The sequence below is a fragment of the Apteryx mantelli genome, chromosome Z, assembly GCF_036417845.1.
Source record: "Apteryx mantelli isolate bAptMan1 chromosome Z, bAptMan1.hap1, whole genome shotgun sequence".
Lineage (NCBI taxonomy): Eukaryota > Metazoa > Chordata > Aves > Apterygiformes > Apterygidae > Apteryx > Apteryx mantelli.
In genome coordinates, this window is record NC_090020.1 from 43690091 (window position 1) to 43713787 (window position 23697).

Here is a 23697-nt window from a genome sequence, read left to right on the forward strand (position 1 = left end):
TGATTTCTAGGGCATCTCCAACAAAGTCCTCGGGATTCTGAGGAACTCATGAGTAATATGCGTGGCAAACAATAATGTAAGAATTCACCAGCCAGAAACTGGTGAATTACTGAACAAACAGTATCTGAATTAGGTTATGAGTGGAGCCATCTTGACAAAACCGCTCGCTGAAAACTAACGCTTAATGTAGCACAGTCTCTGAGCAATTACGAGTTTGCTTATCATAGTAACAGAAACCTTGCAAGGGTTGATAGTCACCAAAGAAAAGCAAATACAAAAAAGTTCTAGAGGATACACTTCTTCTCTTACATCTGAGTACTGCGGGACAAAGATAAAGAAGATTAGGAAACACTGCTGCGGAAAGAATACTTTTTCAAGCCATTGCAGGTAGCAATCTGTGAGAACAATCCTCCTTAATTTATGCTGATGACTATTTTCAGGTTTTGAAATGTTCTCCTTTACTTGTTAATTTCTATTCAGCAAATACAAAAAAATCAAATGTAAGCACAGTCATAAAAAATAAAAAGGAAAAATATAGCAGGAAAGTGCTCTTAAAAACATCAATTAGGCAATAAAATGTCTTCAGCATAGGCCATTTGGTTAGCATCTGTGAATGTTTTTGTGTTTTGCAGCTGGGAAAACACCAGTTCATGAAATCTCTTTAGCTAGCAAAGCCACTAAATGAATAGATTATTTCTATTCTGCAGAAATGTTAATTGGCAACTCATTAAAAGTTTGATTGGTATATATGAGTGAAAAACAAGATCTTGAGAGTTCCAAAAATGTACTGAAAAATGTGAAACTTTATTCTTCTGTCAGGATAATAAGGACATGCTCTGGTCTTTCTGAAGGAAGTAATCAGTACAAAACCTCAAATCCAGACATAAACAGAACCTTAACCAATAGCAAACATGCCCCATGAGTTGAGAGAGAGAGGAAAAAAAAAGTTTAGTCATATACCCATGATGGCCAATCACTCATAGTCAAATTACAACAGTATGTGGTTCCTCCCAGTTAAAACCAGCCCCTTAGGGAGAAGTGGGATATAGCACTACCCTACAACAAGCATCACTTGCTGTTATACATTTTATGGTTCTTCATATACAAAATTTCTAAATAACCTATAGCTCAAACCAGCTGTATCCACTGGATGTTCATCAAGTTCCTATGATGGGACACCAGCATGTGGCTTGTGACGCTCTGTCTATGGCTTTGGGTATTTACGCAAACTCAGGGAGACTTAAATAGCACCTCTCAGAGAAGAGCTTTGGGGCTGCCTAGGCTGCTCTCTTCTTCTGAAGTTCATCACCCTGAGTAAACGTCTCCAAGACTTTCAACATTATGGGCACCCTGAAATACACCTTTTCTATCCAGGAACACAGGGTGGTTAAATGACTAATATAGCCACCATCTGCTTTAGACAACACAGTGAGGATCCTGTGCACATAAACCCCCTTTCTTTCTTTTGAAATTCCAGAATTACAGGACCCTGTTCCAGGACTCTTTTCTCAGCTTAGATTCCTCTTCAAATCATGAAAGGCTTTGAGCTAAGAAGGTGTCCTACCACTCAAGATCTCTTGAAATGTTTCAGCGGAGTGCCGTTCCCTAACAAGCTAGCAGAGTTGTTGCTGAACCAGTTAATCCACCATAATGTCACATTTCTTTCCACAAAGCGTGAGAAACATTGGCCATACTCGCACTGAGAAGACGACTGGTTCTGGAGCTGTACAGAACAGATGGCTTCTGAACCAAATTTTGTTCGAGTTAAGTGGGGTCTTTTCATTGATGTCATTGGGCATTGGATCCAGCCTATAAATTAATGACTCTCATGGAGCTGCAGACAGGCATGTAATGGTTCGTTGTTTCTGACTGTAAATGAGACCTCCAAGAGGAAGCTTAAAACACCTGTGTGTCACCCAGTGGAGGCACCAAAAGGAGACTGCCTAGAGCTGCTCCTGGTGCCCTCACAAGCATAAGTGAACACAAAACACCTCTTTCTCGCGTGCCCCGGGGACGATTCGTGACAGCAGCGCGGGAGGCCTCGAGCAGCTGAACCGGGCGCAAACAGAGCAAGGGAAGATGTTACCAACAGCATTTGGATTAGAGGTGGGAAGGATGGAGCTCCGCAAGGGGGGTATGGCTCGCCTCCCGTGCTGCGAGCACTCAGGGAAAGCCAGCAGTTATTCCAGGGAAGCATTTCCTTGGGACAAGCCACCGCCGAGGCCAGGCTGCGGGGCGGTGAAAGGACCCGCTTCCGCCGCAGCCCCCCGCGCCGCCCGGCAGAGCCTGGGACCCCGCACCGGGCATCTGCACGAATAAGCCTCTTTCTGCAGAAGCGGGTGGGTGTGAAGGGCAGCTCCGCTGCGAGGCGCCGGCGTGGTGGCTGTTCGCCTGAGGACGGATCTCTTGCGCTCCTTAGGGGCAACATTCCCGGATATATTAGTGCAGACAGAACTGAGCTCTGATATAAATAATAATGTAGGGCACCCCCAGGGCCACAAGACCGATCCAGAAAAACTTAGTATCACCAAAGGAAAGAAAAGAAGAAAGCAAGCAATCCCGCAGTGAGGCGCTGACCGCCGCGGGCGGGCCGGCAGCGCGGCGCTGCCGCGGCGGGGCGGGGACCGTTGGCGGCGGCCAACATGGCCGCCCTGGCAACCGCCGTTGCTGCGGCGGCGGCGGCCGCCGGGCAGCAACAGGTAAAGGCTCGGCCGCGGCCTACCGTGGCGGGTGGCTTCGGGGGCGTGATGTCTCCGGGGGGCCCCTCTCTGTGGGCCCGGCCCGGCCCGGCGAGGTGGCGGCGGGCCCGGCGCCGGCCCGCAGCGAGGCGGCGCGGCGGGCGGCGGCGCGGGCTGCTCGGCGGCGGCGGGCTCTGAGCAGCCTCGTGCGGGAAGACGCTTCTTCCTCCCAGAGCTGCCGGCCCGAGTAACGCACAGACCGCTGGCGGGAGGGGGCACTTGCGGGTGAAGGCGAGCGAGGATCGTAATGAATCCTCGCCGCCTGTGCGTGTGCTCAGGGCTTCCGAGCCCGTGTGGATTATCCCCCCTGCCTCATTGGGGTTGTCCCCCTTTCCCTCTCGGCGTTACTCGCTGCAATAACGTTGGTGTTGGAGCGGTGACCGAGTACCAACTCGGGCCGGTCTGGGAGGTGCTGGGCGAGCGCGGGCTAATACAGCGTCGCTTACTGCCAAGTTTCAGCCTTGTGCAAAATAAAGGGATAAACGTGCAAAGGAATCTGTAGGAAGAGTGAAGCAGTACTGATTTACCAATGTGGTCTCACGATACTGGCTTTATAATTCAACATGCGCTTCTCCTGTCCTTACTCATTAGTAATCCTAGGATTAATTACGTTATGAATGTCCAGAGTTGCTATGCATAACAATAGCAAATAACATGGAAGGGATTTTAAGCTTCAGGTTTCAGGATTTTGGGAGATAAGCAGGTCCTTTCCTTGAACAAGATGAAATAGGGGGTAATCTGCCTAGTGTAGATTACATCCTTATAGTCAGGAACTTGGTTTCCTTTTAATCTTTAGGTACTAATTACCATAAGAGGCAAGACATTTGGGCTTGATTTAGTATTCTACTGTGATGAGCAACCTCTGTTAAAGCAACCTGATGCGGCATTTTTCCATTTCTTTGTTGAAAAATATGTTTTATATACAGTCATCAGGTCACCGTCTCATCAGTCAAGTTTTATACCTATGTGACTTAAAAATATTTGAATTATGCCACTATACACCTGAAGTAATGCTGTTACTAGTTATCTCTGCACTGTATTGTTGACTACTTAAAAATAACCAATGAATATTTAAAAAGACAAGACTGATTTTTTTTTTTTGAATGATATTTTACTTTGTTATGTACAGAATGACAGCTGTTTCAGTACTGCAGGTGCTGGTCGACAATTTCAGAATTGGAAGGTGAAAGCTGAACAAGCTAAGAAGGTTGAATTTATAAGAACAGCAGAAAAGCTAAAAACCCAGTAAGTTGGAACACTTCCTTTATAAGTATATTTTTCATGCTGTTCTAGAGATAACTCAAGGTTAAAGGTAAGAATTCATAGTAATAAAACTTTTAGACTATGTTAAGATTTCATTTTCTGGAGTCCAGATGGATTATTGTGGTCCTGGTACTAGTTCAGAATAGGTTTACGAGTTCTAAAATGACCTGTTGTTCAAACTACCAACATCTGGAGTTGGTCAGTCTTGTTATATACTATGCTATTGCTCAAGTAGATGCACAAAAGTGAAGGTGCTTGTGGCATAATTGAGTTTTCAGTTTTCCTGCTCATCTGTGCTTATACTTCTAAGGACCTTAAACCCTTAAGATTTAGAACAACAAAAGAGAAATTGCAGTAGTATTACAACAACTTTCCCGGAGAAGACTTACTTAGAGCATTTCACCTAGAACATCTAGGCTGTTGCCTTGGTTGATGTGGGTTCAAGTCAGCTCAGGCACAGAAATGATTTGAATGTGTTTCCCCACATCTTGAACAAGTACTATAATAACTAAGCTATTGTAAGAAATTCTTATAAGGTTCTCTGATGGTAAGCATACAGGTAAGATTTCAGGCTGTTTTAGTGTGTGAACCACTGCCTGTCAGGAAGATAATTTACCTGTTAATGCCTTTTCCTTGTTCAAGGTGCTTGGGATACGTTGGTGTTTGGTCTTCTAACTGCACACAGGTTTTCATTGGAAACAACTATAGGAACAAACCAATGACTTGTATAGAATCTAAGAGAGTCCTGTTGACACAGCATCAACTGAATGTTAACCTGGAGAAATTTGGGGGCTTTGCTAAGTGTTTGTGCTTTCTCAGTGTTGCAACTTTTTTTCCAGGCTTGCAACTATAGAAAAAGACAAAAATGGTCATCTTTACAACAGGAGGAGTGATTTCAGGGTAGAATACAGCATACTAGAAGAACTGGAACATAAAATGAGTGTCAACAGGAAAACTGAAAGTAAGTGTTTTTTATTCTTTTTGTGTTTTTTTTTTCCCCCTCTACAGTTGTTTGCTTAACTGCTTTATAAATGTGTAGTATAGAGAGGGATTAGTACAGCTGGGAGGTAAATTCTGATAAAAATTTGGAATTTCAAAGTAGATACTGCTTATAAAGGAAATTTCCACAATTCACTTGCAAAATTAAGACACACAAATATCTTGGGTCTTCTGTGTTATTAACTGTTTTCTTTTAATCTTGAATGTAGCAGATACTACCCTTATAAAAACTTTAGTGGAAAGTTACTATTTTGGAAACTTAGAAGCAATTTCATATGTGTGTAGCAAAATCTAATGTAGTCTAGCCAAGGTACAATAAATATATCCTTCTCACAGAATAAGTTTTTCCTTCACTAATTGCTGAATGTAGATAGGCTTTTAAACGCTGAAGTTTTGTAGTTACGTTTTCCCAGCTTCTTGGATAATGGACATTCATAGTCTAAATGGTACTTTGTGCTGGTATGCATAATTTCCTATAGTATCTGTTCCACTTCAGGGCTAATTAAATCCTTCAGGGAAAAAAAGTGACTCCCTAGTCATAGTCCCTTAATTCTTTCAAGAGCATTCAAATAAATCATGCCATGCCTTCTGATACAGAAGATAAAACAAAATAAATTGAAGAAGGGAAAGACCTGGAGAAACAACTAAAAATACACTTACCTTTACAAATTTGTATGTGTTTTAATGTGTGCGTTTTGTTTTTTTTTTTAATTGAGGATACCTGTCATATCCTCTACATCTTACAAGCCTTATGATGTGTAAATATTTCCAAGGGATGACTGAGCTAAGAAGTTCAGAAAACTTTCCAGGCATAAGGAGGGAGCATGGAGATAGGGATGGAGACGCTGTTACGAAGTGACAGAGAGGACAAAGATGAGAGGTATAAGTCACTAGATGTAAGATATGAAAGAGTGTTAGAGTAGGATCTTTGAGGGTGTGTACTAGAACCTCCAAGCTTGTTATTTACTGTGCTGCTATGTTCAGGTCTCTGAGCGTGATTTATGTACTCTTAATGTTTCTGTGGTCTCAGCAGGAACAAGTAGGGTCAGGTCTTAGCTGCACTCTGTTACATTTAGCTCTAGGCTCTCCATTATCCACTGCTTGAAAACAATCCTTTTAGGAAAGGAGATGCAGTCCCCAGACTCCTCAGTAGCTTAGGTGTATCCAGGACTTCATCACTTTTGTATTTATAGACTCTTGAGAAGGCAAGTGGTGACAAAGCAAACAAGTGCATGCAGTTCTTTGGAGCTCCAGAAGACATGGATGATTCTGCTTTAATGAACACAACAAATATGTAAATATAGTTGAAACAGTAAATTCACATGTGCTTACCAAGTTTTTCCTCTCCACTGTTGAGTGTTTTGAAGCCTAAGTCAGAGTCCCCTCAAAATTCTGGAGAAGCTGACTGCTGCGTAGGCAATACTGTTCTCCAAACTCCAGTTACCTGGTAAAAAGTTTTGAGAAAACTAAATTAACCAAGATATGACTCTCCTGTTGACCTCTTTAGAAATATGATCAATTACAGTTTAAAACTCTGACCCTGTGCTGGGAGATACATGTCGCATTAAAGTATTTAGTATTGCAGCAGCTTTATAAGATCAAACAGAACTTGTAATCCTGTTTAGATGAAATCCTCAATTTATTTTGGACACTTGATTGCTCTTGTTCTTTTATTGAATTTAATGCACAAAGAAATGTTTAGAACTATCAGCTAGCATCTTATTTTCTTTAACAGAAACTAAAATCCTACAGAAGCTGTCAAAAATACATAATAATGTGAAGAGACTTCAGCGACAATTAAAAGATGTGAAGCCTACACCAGAATGTAAGTCTTGTTGGCAGATTTAAGAACATTTTCCTTTAAAGACAATTTTCTTGGATAACTGCTTCTGCTTCTCCTGCACACTCAGGATTCTCCTTCTCCAGTCTGCCTGCTTTTCTAGGAATCTGGGAAGGGGGATGTAAGAAGGGAGGAGTGAAAGAAAGGATGAAGGCTCTTGCACTTCTCTGTGGAAGCAGAGCAGCTTATTCTGTCTTGGAGCCAGTGTGGGTTTGTCTCTTCAGGCTGTTGAGAGTCAAGTATTTTTCTAAATGCCAATTTTTCTCCTATGTAAAATAAAACTAGTATTTTAATGCAGTGTAGATGTAGCTCCCTTGTCATCTGATAAGAGGTCACAGAGCAGGGTCTACAGGGAATTAATTTCTAGCCATTAGATGACTTGAAGTGCAAGTTGAAATATTCTGTGGAAAATGCTTAAACAGCTTGTTCAGTTAGATGTCTTGAAACTCTTGGGAAATGAGCATTGAAAGAACCATTCTGCTGCAGTGCTCCACTGCTGTGTATGGAGCTCACACTGAAGTTCTACTAGCTGAGGGCTTTACCATGTTGCATACAACACATCTAATTTCATTTATTCAGTTCCTATATTACAAAAAAACCACACTGTCTTCTTTCTTAAAATGTCAGCAAGATACCAAGAACTAACAAGATATGAAAACAGAACTAAGAGTTTTAGATGATATGGTGGTATCAATTTAGCTTTTTTGGTTTGTTTGCTTTTTGTTTTAAAGCTAAGTTAGTTAAACTTACGTGTTCAATTTGTGTCCATGGGGAAGTTGTGCTGGTTTAAACCATTCAGATTCTAAACCAGTTTTGTACAGTTGCAAAATAGGCCTTCTCTAGGTAGCTGTTTTACTGGACTTTCCCAAATTGGAACTGAAGCATGCTGACAGGACTGTATACAGAATCTAACTTTGATGTTTTGTTGCAGGCCCAGCTTCACTGAAAGTAGGGAGCCGTAGGTTAAATTGGTTTGGTACAACCTGGTGTAAACCAAAGATTTGAATGGGCTTCTTAAGTCACTGTAATTGCATTGTTGCAAAAAACAAAGGTGGTAACCCTTTACTTTAGGGTAAGGCTCCCTTAGTCTGTGAATCAGTTGAAACTTACCCAGAATGAGTCACTTGTTTAATTGAAGTAAACATTTATGGGGGGGAGGGGGGAATTTGCATCCCTCTTAGCTAAATCACTGTGAAATTGCACCTTCTGAGTAGCAGAGAGTTTTCCTTTGAGGAATCCATTTGAGATGGAAATGCAGGCTTTTTTGTACGCTCTTCCCAGAATTCTCTGTAAGTGTCTGTTTCTGGATAGTGCTGAATTACTGGTAAAGGCTTTAAACTTATTAAGTATTATGCTCTTTTTTCTTCTTTTTTAGTTGTTGGCAAGCTCAGGGAAATGATGGAAGAAATTGAAAATGCAATCAATGCTTTTAAAGAGGAGCAGAGACAAATGTATGTTTATACATGCTTCAGCTGAAAAAGTGCTTTAATATGACTTAAAGTAGTTACACAATGAAAACTTTGTATTAATGTTGTATCATGTAAACTCTTCTCTTGTTTTTCTCTTTTGCTAGTGGTTCCTGTGGTATGTAAATGAAAATTTAAACTATCAAGATTCTAATCTTGATAAACAGCCTTTGTGAGAGGTTGTTTGCATAGCTGCTACAGTGATCCAATCTAACAATAATTTGCCTATGAAAAGGCTGTTCAGAGAATGATCCTTTTGGGAAGGGGTGGATTTTTTCCCCTTCCTCCTCCTGCTGTCGGGAGGGGATTGAATTAGTAAATGTGTGTTTCCATTAAAAGGGTAACTTAATTCTGATTGTGTAGTGCTTTATTATGGGATCACTACAACTACTCTGTCATCTGTTACACCATTTCTGTTCATAATCTTTTAAGAATAGCTTTTGTGTGGAATTGAACAATTCCAAAATTTATTTTCAGTGAACAATGAATGCTGGATTTCTTTTGTTACATTCCAGTGTTTGTTCTCTTTTTAGGTATGAACAGCTTTTGAAGGAGGAAAAAACTACCATTAATGAACTCAGTATCTTTGAGAAAAAGGTGGAACTGTGGACGTTGGGTAACTCAACAACAGAAAAGGGTTTGAGATTACCATCAGCTAGGGTCTCAGTTGATAAAGCACTGCAAAATCATCTGCCTGAAGAAGTAGTAGAGTTTGAAAGATTTCTTCAGCGAACAGGAGGGCGGCAAGGAGGCTGGGATGATTATGATCATCAATATTTTCTGAAAGCATGGACAAAACACAAAGGAAGGGCATCCTACATGGATGAAGCCCTTCAGTATCTCTCTGGAAGAACAAAGGAAGATGTTGAACAGCATGATAAATGGTATAGAGAATTTCTACTTTTACAAGAAAGAAAAAAAGAGGTAAGATAACCTTCTAGGGCTTTTGTAACTTTAAGAAAATACTTATTTTAAAAATACATGGACTTCTTATTTTTGTATTTGCCTCTCTGGTGGTAGTCCTAGGTAGACTTCTCTAGTAGTTGATGATACAGCTGAAGTCTTTAGCATCTTTACCTTTTCAGTAAATATTTATCTTAAAGGGAGATCAATAAACGTGGATCTAACAACATGCTGAAGTGGCCTGTGTATTGCTGGAGTGTATTATACATGCTTTTGATAGCAGTTTTCCAACAAGTTAGGTGCCAACCTTAAAGCAGTAAGCGGTCCCACCTCATGTTGCAGTTCTTGTTACGTCCTCTTTCTCCAACTATGGGTGTCCTGCTATACTTGTAAGCAATATACCTGTCCCAAACTGGCTTAGAGAATTGATTTCTTGAAGAACTATGAACTCATGAGAGAGCTTTGAGCTCTTGCGTAACAAAAGATATGCTGACATAAACACTGAATTATTAAGAAAATAATATATGAAATTGTTAATTTGAAGGAAAAAAACAACCTGAAATATGTTTGCATTGAGAAAATCATTTCACACCAACATTCACAACTGTTCTAAGGTAATATGAATGCTATAACTTAAATGATTTTAGATAGTAAGCCTTAAACCTGCCTTACAAGAAAGCAGACATAGGTGCTATTTTGCCTTAAGTTGTCTAACTAGACCTTGAATTCCTATCTTCAGCTTGTATTCTTGGAGCATATGTTTTCATCTACTATCTGCTACTTGTGACAGACTGAATCAACATGAATGTGTAGGATTTTTATGAAGACTTTATTTTTTTTTGGTGTTTTCATGCAGTCAATTAAGAAGTGGAAAAAAAAACAGCATGAAGAAAAAGAAGGAATCTTGAAGGAAAAAGAGAAATCAGAAAAAATATTTAGGAAAGAGTGTTTTCAGCGTGAAGAAGCTCAGAAGCAAAAAGCAGAAGAAGAAAGGAAAAAACAACAAGCAGCAATTGAAGCATGGAAAAAACAGAAAGCAATAGCTTTTGCAATGGAACAAACATCGCAACTAAAGCTAGAAGAAGAGAAGGAGAAAAAGCAACAAAAAGAACGCCAGCGTCAATGCCATGTTAAGTTACTGTTGGAAAGGTATACCTTGTTGAAGAAAGAAAAGGAAGAACTTGAAAAGCTTGAGAAGGAGAAAAGGGAGGAAGCTGAAAGGGAGGAAAGGAAGAAAATTGCTGCAGAAGAAATTACGAAGTTTCAAGAGCGGGTCAGTAATTGCCTTTCCATTATGTATTTGTGCTTAAATTTACCTGCTTCCTCCTATAATATAATCTGATAACAGTTTTAAAATCCTTAATACCCTAGTTTTACTCATTTAAATCTATTCTAGATTCACTATGAATAATTTTGTCTATGTCCAAGAAAAAGTGTGAAATTTTATTCTACTTAAGGATGTTACTTTCCCTCAAGGTTTAAGTTCTAAAGGTTTATTCCAACCCATGTTTCATTCTAAATGTAGAGATGGTTTTGTCTGCTTGAGTGTGACCACGGTTTGGGAAAAACACCTTAGGATGTGCCATTCAAAGAGTACAAATTACTCTCCCTGCTAAAGAAAACATTAACAGACCTGATTGCTGTATGCAGATGTGTAAGTAATAAAAAGAATAGATTGAAGGTATTGCAGGTTCTTGTATTTGGAAGTTCAGGTTAGATCCCAGCTCACTGTAAATTTCATTACAGGAGAACCAGTATTATTGTCAGCATTCCTGGTAACTTTCATTTTTACAAAGGGTGGTTAAACTACTGGAATCTGTTTTTTGTCTTTACTATGTAATTGAGGGGAACAAAATATAGCAAGTAGCCATCTAGTGTAACTTAATTCTGCACTATCACAAAATAATTACAAAACAGAGTAGATTCTAATTCTGTGAAAAAGCTGTGTACCTATTTTGATACAATTTGTTTTATTTTTCCAAAATAAGTTTGCATTTCATTTTAATATATTTTTTCAGGATCTACGTAAACTTGAACTAAAGATTCATGAAAAGCAAGCTAAAGAAGAGGAAAAACGAGAAAAAGAAAAGAGATTGGCAAAGTTAAGAGAGAAGGTAGCATTGTAATAACATTATTTTAGAACTTCTTTCTGTTACTGACTATCTAGATAAGTAAAAATAATTAGTTTTTAGAGCAAAGCAAGAAGAAGAATTGTTTAAACTATTGAGCTGCATACACCTCAGACTTAGAGAATTTCCCTGTCTCTGAGCAATAATTATTACAGGTAAGCTGCAACTTGTTTTTTAAAAATGGTTTGCTAACATTAGTGGACTAAGTAGGCTAGTGTCCAGAAATGTTTTAGGGACATTGTCTGGGTTCTCAGAGTTTAACTTTTTAATTTACTAAAATAACTTAATATTTCATAGAATAAATGCTTCTAACTTGTTTCCTGTGGCAGCGTGGGCAAAAGTCTCCTTCTCATTAGATGGGTTTATCTTATGTTTTCTTTGCATCTAGCTACATGATAAAGACATAATTAGTTTATATAATTCATTCTGTGATTGATGAAGAAGACCAGATATTTTTTCTTTGTTTCACTGTAAGGTTGAAATTCATGCAGCCAGAAACCCATCCAGGTTGTACAGGCCTACCAAGGGCTGGGAGGAACACACAAAAGAGATCGGACCAACAGGTTCAGAACTGCTTTTGCATATTCCTCATAGGTAAGGAGAACAACAGTGAATGCATATCACTTTTTTTTTTTGGGGGGGGGGGGGGGGGTTGAGCTGTTTATTTGTTTGTTTATTTCAGAGCTGTCCCAACCTGGAGACAAGGGTTATAGATGAGCACCTGCGTATCATCTTTACAGGATGATGGTTTCCTTGTATATGAAGTGGCCAACTGTCTTCAGGATTTTTCCACAAAAGTTGCTCGATGCAACGAAATACTACGTTTGTATTTTGTGAGTGTTGAACTTGAGCTGGTTTTAGCCCGTAGTGTTTTCATCATGGCCTGTATTTCACTTTGCATTAAAAGCGCTTCATTGTGATCAGCTGTTTTCATATTCCTTCTCCAGTTTCGGAACGGTGCGCGAGCGCACGAGAAACGGAGACTAGCACCCTGCTTTCACTTGCCCCCGTTGATCTCGGTTACAGGCGTGCCTGAAGTCCCGCGTGTGTTGCGCTGCCCAGGGAGGAGTTTTCAGGGAGCGGGGCGCTAGGCCGGGTCGGCGGCTTCGCCCGCGCCGCGGCGCTCGGACCGGTACCGCGGGCAGGTGGAGCAGGCACCGGGCGATGCCGGGCGCCGGCGGTTCCCGCCCCGCCGCGGGAGCGGGCCGCGCCTGCAGCTGGGCGGGGCCGCCGCTCCCCTCCCCGCGCAGCCGCGCTACGTCACCGCCCGGCAGTGACGCGCTTCGTGCGCGCCGGGCGCGGGCGCCGGCAAGATGGCGGCGGAGCCGTCGGCGCTGGGCTCTGCGGAGGCGGAGCGGCTGGACTTCCTGCGGGAGCGGCATGTGCGCTTCTTCCAGCGCTGCCTCCAGATCCTGCCCGAGCGCTACTCCTCCCTGGAAACCAGCAGGTAGCGGGCTGGGTTCCCGCGGCGCGCCCCGGCGGGAGGGGGCTGCTGGGCGGGCGGGCGGGCCGCGGCGCCCCTGGGCCCCCGGCCGCACGGCGGGGCCGGGCCCGGCCCCCTTCGCTTTCGCCCGCCGCCGGCCTCGGAGAGCCTGCTGGGTCTCTCCTGCCCGCGGGGATCCCCCTGCCGGGAAATTCCTCTGGAGAGCGGCCAGCCCGGCCGGCTTCCCCGGGGGCGAAACTAGTGAAGCCGCCGCGGGCAGCGGCTCGCCGCGCCGGCAGCCTGGACAGCCAGCGCTGCGGTGGTCGCGGTGCGCGCTCCCTCCAGAGGCGTTTCTGCCCGCAGGCAGCTCTCAACAAATGCAAATTCATGTAAGGGTTTCATCTGTGTTCAGTTAAACTCCCCGATATCTGTGAGAGAACACTTGTTGATCCTTCTATTCTATTTTCAGTCCCATACTTCACCCTTTTAATCCATCTGGAAAGCCGATTTTAAAATAAGTGACTTAAGCGTTCTGTATTTCAAAGCCAGCATGCAGAAGACTCGGTCATATAACCAAAATCACTTACATCTTCATTAGCTAGCATAAGCATTAAAACCTACTAATTACGATAGTGAAATATGTACCTTCCTTTAAAGTAGGGAGACATTTGTCCATATAATGGCTTCAGAATGCATTTATTTCAGATTCTTAATATCTTCCAGTAAGGTAATAAATTATTTCTAATGCACAAGATGATCAATACTTTGATTGTTTGCAAAGTTGCATTTGAGGAAAAACTTGAAGACATGTAAAGGATTCAGTATTTTATTCAAGTAAAAAAATCATCAACTTTTAAAAAAAACTTTTTGTAGTCTTTTGGCAGTCATGTTGTGGAAAAAGTGCAATGACTTTGATCAGTTTTTGGGGGTTTTTTTTAAGTGTACTTTCGTTATTTTTCAATATTTTGGGAAGTTTCGGTAAAATTTTTCCAATCCTGTTATTTCACTGCATTTATGCTTGTTTAGATGGTGAGTAACAGAGATCCTCTCTGATCTCCAGACCAAAATACTAGGCCTGATTACAAGTAAAAATTAATTTGGTTGTCCAAGCTTAATATTTACAGGACTTACATCAATGAAGACAAAACATGTCCTGGGCTGCATCAGCAAAACTATAGTCAGCAGATCAAGGGATGTGATTATCCCACTCTATTTAAGCATTTGTTATGCCACACCTGGAATACTGTGTTCAGTTTTGGTCCTCCTGTTCAACAGAGACACTGAAAAATTGGAGGGTCCAGTGAAGAAGAGCCACCAGCATGATAAAAAGGGTTGGAAAAATGAATATCTGAAGAAAGACTAAAGAGAACAGAAGGCTCAGAGAGGATCTAATCAGTCTTCCAGTACCTTAAAAAATGGTTAGAGAAAAAGGTGGAGGAGCTCCCTTCACAAAGGAGCATGGTGATGGTGCAAGAGGCAACAGGCCTGAGTTGCTTAAGGGGAGATTCAGTCGGGATATAAGAACAATGTTCTTCACTGTAAGAGCAGTTAAACACTGGAATAAGTTGCCCAGAGAAGTGATGGAGCATCCTTCTCTTGAAAAAGAATTAGAGACTGCTTAACAGGGCCCTGGCTAATCATATCTATGGCCCTGCTTTCAACAAAAGGTGGGACCAGGCGATCTCCAAAGGCCCCTGCCAGCCTAGACATTTCTGTTCTGTGGCTTATGTTGTCAAGCTGTCCCAGTTTGCCACTGAGCTAAAAAAGAGGCTGTAGTTTACATGGCATCATCTCCAATCTTATCATTGTTACACTTACTTAATAATGTAATGCTAATTGTTTTCAGATCTCTTCTAGAAACTAATGGCCTGATGAGCCTTGAATTTGATGTGCAGTCAAAGTAGCCATGATATATTAAATAGCCAGTGCCTGGTATGTGTTTGTAGAAGGGTTGTGCAATGCTGAAAAACCTCTAAGTTTTCTGAAAATTGGAACTGTCTGAAACTATTTCAGGACTCTAACTTCTGGCTAATCAGCACATTCAAGTTTAAACCTTCAACTAGAATAAAAATCATGGTCATCTAAATTCAACATGTATTTTTTTTGTAAGTCATGAAATTTTTACTAATATAGGTATTCTTCAATTTAAATGAACTGATTTATTTTAAAACAGTGTTCTGCAGGCATATATACCCCTCTGTCAACAAATTCTCAGCAGGTGATTGCATTACAAAAGTGTTTGACTGTGAGTGTACTAAGCAGCCCTTTTGACAAGTTCAAGGTCACCATGTTCAGCAAACTTCCAGAGTCGGCATTACTGCAGAAAGAAATGCTGTCACCCTTTTATTCTTACCTCCCTTGTTCCTGTGTTTGTGTGGTGAACCGGAGTAGGGAACTCAACTAAATTAAAGAGCAATTTATTTAGAGAGGAAAAACAAAAGTCAGTAAGGTTGATTTTGGTTCACCACACTGTAGCAGGAACAACTGCATTTGTTTTCATGGGACAAGGTGGTAGAGGATAGAATTTTCTTTTGGTACAGTGCTGATCTGCTCTAACTTAGACTGTGATTTGTCAAACACTAAGGGATTGGTAGAAGACTGAAAATTTTTGATTTCATGTTCTTTACTGAAATTATTGATCCAAGGACCTCATAGTTATTTTAATTTGTAACTACTGTATGCAACATCAGTAGTTTTTCAGTGATATGGTCACACTTAGTACCATGAGGTTTGGTGGGAGAATGCACCTCTCCTGGTCTCTGAAGTCTTTCAGATTGAGGAATTTCATGATGCTCTTTGTATCATGCTTGTTCAGATCCTCAAATCAGTCACTTCAAAAGGTTTTGGAATTCTCCTGAGAAACTGCAGTCTGTGTCCTTGCCTGAAGACCAAGGGCTAAGAATCTGTCATCAGAAATGTCTTTATTTACTTATCTTTGCGAGGAACTTAAAACACACATCAGTTTTCAGTAGGTTAAGTAACAACTTAAAACAAATTTCATCTTCAATCTTTGATGTGCAACTTCTTAAATTAATACACATATAGTAACTAAAGTGGTGGTAGAGGGCATGAAGAAAAAATACAGCAATAGTGATGCTAGACTTGGGGACTGTGTCAAAAGGGGTGCTCTGGAGGTAAATTGTTCTATATAAAGCTTTTTAATTTCATGCAGTGTGTCAGCTAAGATACTGATAACAGTTGTCTTTATTCTGTTAATGCTCTGTGAGACAGGATAGCATGTGAAGTAAAATATAGTATGTAGGTGGCTGTATCAGGAGAACACTGTGTTCAGTGATGCAGGGTATTCTTGCCCATCATACGTGAATTCCAGCAGTCTATGTACAGTCAGTTCCTAAACGCTCCTATTAACACAGTGAATCAGTTCTGATTAGGTAAACTGAAGCCTAGCTATGCATAAAAACACTTTTTGCATTCATTTATTTGATATACGTGAGTATTTTTGAGTGTGGGTCAGGTATGTTGTTTTGTCTTTTATGTGTACAGTCTTGTGTTTTGGGGCCTGGTGCGCAGCAGTTCCTAGTGCTGAGATTGGCATAGCATTTGTGCCTCTTTGGAAGTAGCTTAACTGGGTCACATAGTGTGAAAATGCCTTCAAATATTTGTAGTCACAGATTATCAAACTTTATGTTTTTGAAAATTGGAAATATGTGCAGCCTTTCAAAAAAAAAATTCTGTAATTGAACTATCTTTTAACCTTTGTTTCTTATGAAGTTTAAAAATAGTGGTTTTGCTCGAAGTAGTGAGTTATTATCCACAGTCTGATTTTGGGTTACATAAATCTGATCAGTGGCAAAAGTTGATATAACCCTTGAAGTACTAAGCTTGCACTTAAAGATGATTTTGCAGCAGATGGTTTGCTTAAATGATATTTTTGTTCTATGTAGAAATAACTTTTGTGTGCAATGTACTTTTTCTGACTCTCTGTAATAAAAAATTTTATTTGTAATCGTAGTAGAGAGGCATATCTTAGAATTCAGTGATTACAAAATAAGTTTACCCTTTTTTTGGCCAGGAATACTTGCACTAATGGAGACGTATGCTATTCTGTGTTTGATATTTTTGGCAAGGACCTTAGAGTTGCATACAGTGTTTTGTTTTTGTTTTTTTTTTTTTAAGAGGGATTGATAGTGCTCAATATCCAAGAAGATTATAAGCTAAAATCTTTAGTTTGTGAGAACAGTCAAAAAGAAAAATGCAGAACCCCAGGATCTAGGTAAAAGATAGCATAAAATCAAATAATTTAGTTTAACAAGTTATCATTCTTCAAATGAAAGGTGGTCACTGCTTGTGGTATGTAGTTCTACGTGATATCAGTTGTGAAGCAGAAGTTGTTGGCTTAAAAAATGGCTTGTGAATGTCAGGCCAAATGATTACTGTAGCAACAGGTCAGCACACTTATAGGAATGTCATGCTTTGTGGGGTGTGACATTGTATTTGAGAGGAGTGTTTGCTGCACCATCATTTGCTGCTGAATACTTTAAAGGCATGTTGTGGGCTGACTTAAATCACCATTTTCTATGGCCCTGGTGTTTGCAGCTCTGACACAGAACCACAGGCAGAAATTAGATGGTCTCAGAGTTTCTGTCCTGATCTTCTTCAGAGTTTCCTACTCCTGATGCTTAGGGTGGCTCAGCAGCCTGTGAGGTAACTGCAGATTATAATTTAGTCTCATAGGAAAGCTGGCATTGACTTTTGGGTTTCCTTAGCATGCTAAGCTGTAGTTTCTGTCTATTCAGCAGCTGCTTCACGATCAGCTTATCAGTTAGTGAAACAAGAGCAAGAATTTTCAAAAGGGCAGGCAGATACAACTGTGGGTGCCAAAACGTACATCCAGCTAATTTTAATCTGACTCGGACCTTCCAATTTACCACTGCACAAACATTTTCCCTAATAGCACTCTATCTCAAGTTCCTGTCCTAGTGCTGTGGCTTTGGTGCTTTCTCAGTGCAACTGTTGCAACTATTTGAGGGGCTGTACTATAAACCAGATCATTGAAATAATTTGAGTTAAAAACAAAACCTCCCAACTAAGAGGGCTGGTTTGCTGTGTAGCTTTATAACAGTTACAGTAGCACAAGTTTAGGGAGGGAGAGGAGCTTTGGGCAGGAAGGAGCTTCAGCATGCTAGCTACTCCTGACTTCACTTCCTGTGTTGGATACTTGGATTCGACTTGCTTAATTTTAGATGTTTAATTAAGGTAGTCACCCAGGCTCCTTTGTACTCAAGGACAAGAAACAAGTATCTCTGTGCAGTAATTCATCCTGTGTGTTTATTTCTCCATTCATTGGTTATAAAGGAAGCCTTGCTATTTGACACCTAACTTTTAAGCATCTGAAATTGCGTTTAGAACGCATTGAGAAGCAGCTACTTCAGTTCAGTGTTACCTTGCACTTACTGCATGGTTATAAGATTGTTCATGTAAGAATTCATCACAGAGAACTGGTTTATAAGTTAGTAAGTTAATAACATAGTTTACCTTGTAGTGTCTTTTTCAGATAAACAGACCCTTAGGCTAATGTCTGAATTGGCATCTCATTACCATATAAAAAAAGACATGGCTTATATGAAGAGTCTTGTTGAGACAGAGAAATGTTTAAAATATAAAGAACATAATTTTGTCCAGTAGATAAATTTAATGTTTTTTGAGCTAAACTTAATGTATTGCTCCGCTCTACAGGCTGAGAATTCAGATATTTCTGTTTCTGCAACCGTTTGTTAATCTCCCCATGATATTTATGGTGGGAAGTGTAAGTCTTATCTTTTTCTTTTAGGTTGACAATTGCATTTTTCGCACTCTCTGGTCTGGATATGTTGGATTCCTTAGATGTGGTGAACAAAGATGATATAATAGAATGGATTTATTCCCTGCAGGTCCTTCCCACAGAAGACAGTGAGTGAGTTTTTAGTTTTTTTTTAATTGATATTAACATCTTTACTTTTGCTTTTCACCTGGGGAATAGTGTATGGCTCTTGGTTTTTGCAAAATACAAGCTTGACCTTCCTGAGGTGCTGTCGTGATAATTTCAGATGGCAGTATGTCTAACAATTCCTAGAAATAGATCCCTCTAAAGAAATAAAGCTAGAAGAAGGGATTAGTTTTGCTTTTTTATGTATTCAAGTTGAAGTTATGAAATGACTTTGAAGATAAGACAATATAAAATACTACTGAAGTTCCACCTTCAAAAACCTTCTCAGATAAGTTTTTTGCCTGTTTCTAAAAGAAACGCATATGCCACATAAGCATTACAAGTCTATTAATAATTATATTGACTCCCACCAATTATAGCCATGCCAGGAGGTATGAGCACAGGTGTGGCTATACGGAACAGCTTTTGAAAAAAAGGAGGGGTAAGATGAAGAAGCAAAAGAGATAAACACAGTTCCCACTTTATAATGAAAAATCTATTCTTTGGATCTGTGATGGTTAAATTTGCCTAATGTTTTTAGAAGGGAGTAATACTGTTGCTCTATCCCAACTGTCTTCAGATTGGAACATGCATAATAAATCCAGGTTAGGGAGGGAGCTCAAAAGAAGTGGCCCTCTCCAGGCAGCTTAACAGAAGCCAAGGGAAGTGCCATTTCTGTGGGCTTGTTGGTACTGGCGTTCTTCTGGGGTGGCTCAGGTGAGTGGCTAACAGCAGTAGGGGGAGTGGGAGGGAGGGGGCTGCAGGTAAGGCAGCTCTGTGCCGTGAGGTACTGGCACGTTAAGTGCTGGTGTGGGATAGCTCCAGGCTGGTCTTCAGAGAAGAGGTAATTGTAGGTGTCTGTCTATAAAATCATGAAAGTGCAAAGTGCTTTTGATGTTGGATGGTTGTAGAAATAAAATCATGTATTTCCTTATAATGTCTAATCATATACCACAAATTAGGTCTCTTCCCTAAAAGCAGTTTTAGGAAATAAAAGCATTTTTATGAAGTGAACATGTGGAAGTCAAGATTGCTGATGCTTGATTTTTACAGTTATAAAAAGAACCCATTTCTTAGTCTGGCAACTTGCAAACCTTCAGATCCACACCAGGCATTAGCTCTATCTAATAGATTTTTTTGCTTGGGTTGTATTTCAGGACTGATTATAGAAAATTAATGGGTTTAGATCATATAATTGCTCCTACAGCTCTTTTAATTATGAGAAGGTTCCTGTCCCTTAACATTAAGAAAACTTTCCATGTGTACATTCTTTGTTTTTAGGAGTTGCATACTTCTTGATCTCTATCCCTGTCTTCGGGAATGTGTTCTGATAGAACAGTCAGCTTCACGAGAAGAGGGATTTGAATAGGCATTTTTGTTTGTCTTTGATAGTATGCTGAAATTCTCTGTAAGTTCTCCCCCAGCCTAGCCAATATTGGAGATAGTCCCATTGTTAAGGCTCTTCTAGGGAGGACAGTACCAATCTCAGCTTGCAGATGTGGAGGCTAAAGATTCGGGGCACAGCTAGGACGAGCTCTTCCCATCATACAGTTACTGGAGAATACTTTTGTAGGGGGTGCCTCCCTGTGGCAGTGCATTCTGTGCTTATAAATAATGTATTTCTTTTCACCAGCAGACCAACCTTCCCTCCAATCCTGTATTTTTATATCATCTCATAAGAACTCTTTTTTTTTGGTTAAGTTCTATTCCTTCCGGTAATAATGCCACTCTTCATCTTGGCACTTGACCTCTAAAATTTTAGGGTTTTTTTTTCCATTTTTACTTCATCTGGTGGACAATAGATGATTAAAATGTAAATGATACTAAGAGCAACAAATTGGATGCTCCATGACTAAATATTCAGAAAGGAGTGCACAACCTCCTGTTACGTCTGATTTCAATAAAATGTCCTGACTGTCTGTTTTTTAATCTTGTGATGTTTGTTGACAGCCTGCCACTAGCAGAGCTCTGACTCCATCTTTTGGCATGCCCGAAGACGTAGATAAACTATGGTAGACAGCAACACCGAGGCCTTTGGTTTCAAGATGGTTGTACATATCTAGTTAAAGGGAATACTTGCTAGCTTGATGCATCAGAATCTTTCTTAGAAAAAAAATCTGATTTTACTTCACTTTAATCATCTGTTGCAGCTTCTTTGACATGCATGCTGATATCTTTCTCTTTCTGGGAAAAACTGATCTTTAAGCATTTAAATTATAACACTGTTGTATTGTGTAGTTTTTGGAATGATGAAATTCCAATAATCTTGCTTTAAGTAACAACATTGCATTTGATATAAGTCTTCATTACTTTTGGCTCTAGCATTGAAAACTAATGGACTTATATTTTGGATTGAAATATATTTTTAGAGCATCTTGGTTCTTTTTTTTGATTGAGTCATTGAATGAATTCTTAAAAGGAAAGAAAAAAGAATTCCTGGAATTCTTGGGGGATGGGGGGGGGGGGAAGAATCCTCTGCTGTTCATGTTTCTGTCTCCAAAGCTTCTATATCAGTAGTACTTCACTTGGTTTTACTTAAGGCACTTTTTTAAGGTGGCAAGTTCAGATTATTTTGAGAACTACTGCTGTCTTACAGTAGGCTTCCAATGGATAGGAGACAGAACAATTGATACTCTACAAACTTAATTTCAGTTTACTTTTACCAATAACTATTATAGTAGGGTATTGTAGAAGTTGGTAGAAAATTCAGGATTTGATGCTTAGAATACATATACTCGCAAAATATACTGTGGTAGTAGTAAGTAGCATGTTTGTATGTATCAGAATGGGATGTGCTAATATAGCCTGCAATTAAAAGGTTTGCAGCCTTTGAAATTTTTATGTGAAACTGAAGTTCATGAAAGCAAAATGGTGAGATCTTGTTCTAGCTGACTAAGAAAGCAAAAATATAGTTTGTGATCCTACATGAAATACGCTAAAGGAAGCTAAAGATTGAGGTCCATCAGGATAGATTGAATTCTTCTGTGGTTTTATTGTAACTATGAAACATGAGAGATTCAAAAAAGTAATATCCTTTAGATAACGTAATTGATGTCAGCTCAAGTGTTTTAGAGACTGACTTAATACAGGTTGTCATTAGAGGGAGAGAACAGCCATGTCACACATGCCAGCTGATGCTCCTCTCAAACCTAACAGTCTTTGCTGGGTGCTTGGTCTCATTGGTGTCTTCTGCTTATTTGAAAGGACTCTGTCTTCTATAGCTCCTACAAAATAATTTGGCTTTAACTTCCATAGCATTTGACTGTTGCTGCTTTTCCTTCCTGTTTGGTAAATGCTCTGCTTAGTTGCACAGCTGATAGCATGTGATTGTTTTGTGTGTTCCTCGTAGTAACACCTCACTGTGTTTCCTTTTAGAAGGATGTTGAAATCTTGAAAAAACCTCTTTTTTCTTCCTTTTGCAGAGAAGGGGGCCACATTCTTTTACAAGTCTTACCAGAAATGATAGCTTTGAGCTGAAGACCAGTTCAGCACTTTTGAAAGATTATGAATTCAGAGCGCTGGACTGAAGTAATCTAGTTATAGACAGAAAATGGAGGCTGGTTCTTTGGTCATACTCGTCTGCTGTCCTCCCCTGTAGCAACACTGCCACTGTCTGACTCTTCTGCGTTTGACTTGTTTAACTGGCAGAAAAGCATGTATTTATTTATCTATCAGAACGGTTAGCTTTCTGTTGCCTTGGTGAACAGACTTGACTGGGGGTACAAGTGCCAGAGCCCACTGGGGGTACAAGTGCCAGAGCCCGCTGGGGGAGAGGGAGTGAGATCTCATACTTTGACAGCTGGATGTTTCACTGGCTTTGCTGTGCTAAGAAACTGCACCCCAAGTAAAGCTGAGACAGCTTTCGTTTTCTGGTTTGAACCCCCAGGGTCTGTGCACAGCTGCTTGAAAATCACTGTTCTGCGCCAGGGACCTAAAACTTCGTTCTGTCAAAGTTTGAGTTTAGATTGGTAACAATGCTTGTTGTGCACATCCCAGTGCTTTGGTTTATAAGAATAATTATTTTTTAGCCTTAGTTCAGTAAGAATTGCTCATCTTTATCTGTGTATGCTAACTGTGTCAACCTATGTTAAAGCTATGACTTTTCCTTGTATTTTAAGCTTTTAATGGCATATGTAAAATTGCTCCTGCACTTAGCAAAATAAGAAAAGCCTAGAAGCCAGAGGAGTACGTAGGTACCCTGAAGGGGAAGAAGTAGTGGTAAAAATTACCACTCTTCCCGTCAATCGTAAAAGTCACATAACAAAAATGTTCTTTCTGTAACAAAAACGATCCTCGGGTAAACCTCCTACGGCCATCACTTAGAGCTCTGTTATAAAGCTTAAGGGCTGTCTGGCCTACACGTGCATAATACGGCTTTCTTCAAGGTAAAGTCTCAGCTTTTGGTGTAAATGTGGAGTCTCTTGCTTTGGAAAACAGGTCAAATTTATTTAATTCTGTTGTCAAATATGACAGGTTTTTCTGGATGTTCCTTGTTCAGCTTGAAACAGTCATACAGTAATTGATAAAACTTTTATTGCTATTTTTTGAGCTCATTCAGAAAGTGGTTAAATATGCTTAACTGAAAGTGAACGCTAGGTGGTACCATTTCGTAACTGCATTTATACTTGATGCTCCAACTGACTATGCAGGTGCTGAAGTCATCACTTCAGCAATTTTTTACACGGGACATTAATTCTGATTATTATCCTTTTAATTAGGGTATGTTTCTGGAATTTGCTTAATTTTTAGTGATATATCTGATCCTCACTGGCTGTTTGCAGCTCAGCAAAGTGGGCAAGAGTTTGATTAGCCCTGCTAAGCTATTACATGAGATAAGCACAAGTACCTTCCATAAAACAGTAAAACCAACTTCACAGCAAGTGAGGTGATGTGCATAAACTGAAAGGGCTTTTTCATTAAATAAATATTTCCCCTTTAGAGTTGGACTTGTGCTTACAAGAAGCTAAAAAAAAAAAATTAAGACATGACATCAGTGTGCCAGGATCGTAT

General features: G+C 40.1%; 2 protein-coding genes across 2 annotated transcripts in view; both read left to right on the forward strand.

The window, feature by feature from the left end:
* Positions 1-2626: 2626 nt before the first annotated feature.
* Positions 2627-12258, forward strand: CCDC112 (coiled-coil domain containing 112). Its single transcript, XM_067315199.1, has 10 exons — positions 2627-2699; positions 3868-3983; positions 4841-4962; positions 6736-6825; positions 8216-8291; positions 8840-9230; positions 10066-10482; positions 11228-11323; positions 11814-11932; positions 12021-12258. Exons 1-10 carry the CDS (start codon positions 2643-2645, stop codon positions 12049-12051), a joined length of 1515 nt encoding a protein of 504 aa, XP_067171300.1. The 5' UTR covers positions 2627-2642; the 3' UTR covers positions 12052-12258.
* Positions 12259-12632: 374 nt separating this feature from the next.
* PGGT1B (protein geranylgeranyltransferase type I subunit beta) overlaps positions 12633-23697 on the forward strand; it is a 38473-nt gene continuing 27408 nt past the window's right edge. Inside the window, 2 exon segments of the mRNA XM_067315200.1 lie at positions 12633-12785; positions 18553-18671. Of these exon segments, the coding sequence (XP_067171301.1) occupies positions 12652-12785; positions 18553-18671 (253 nt within the window). The 5' untranslated portion in view covers positions 12633-12651.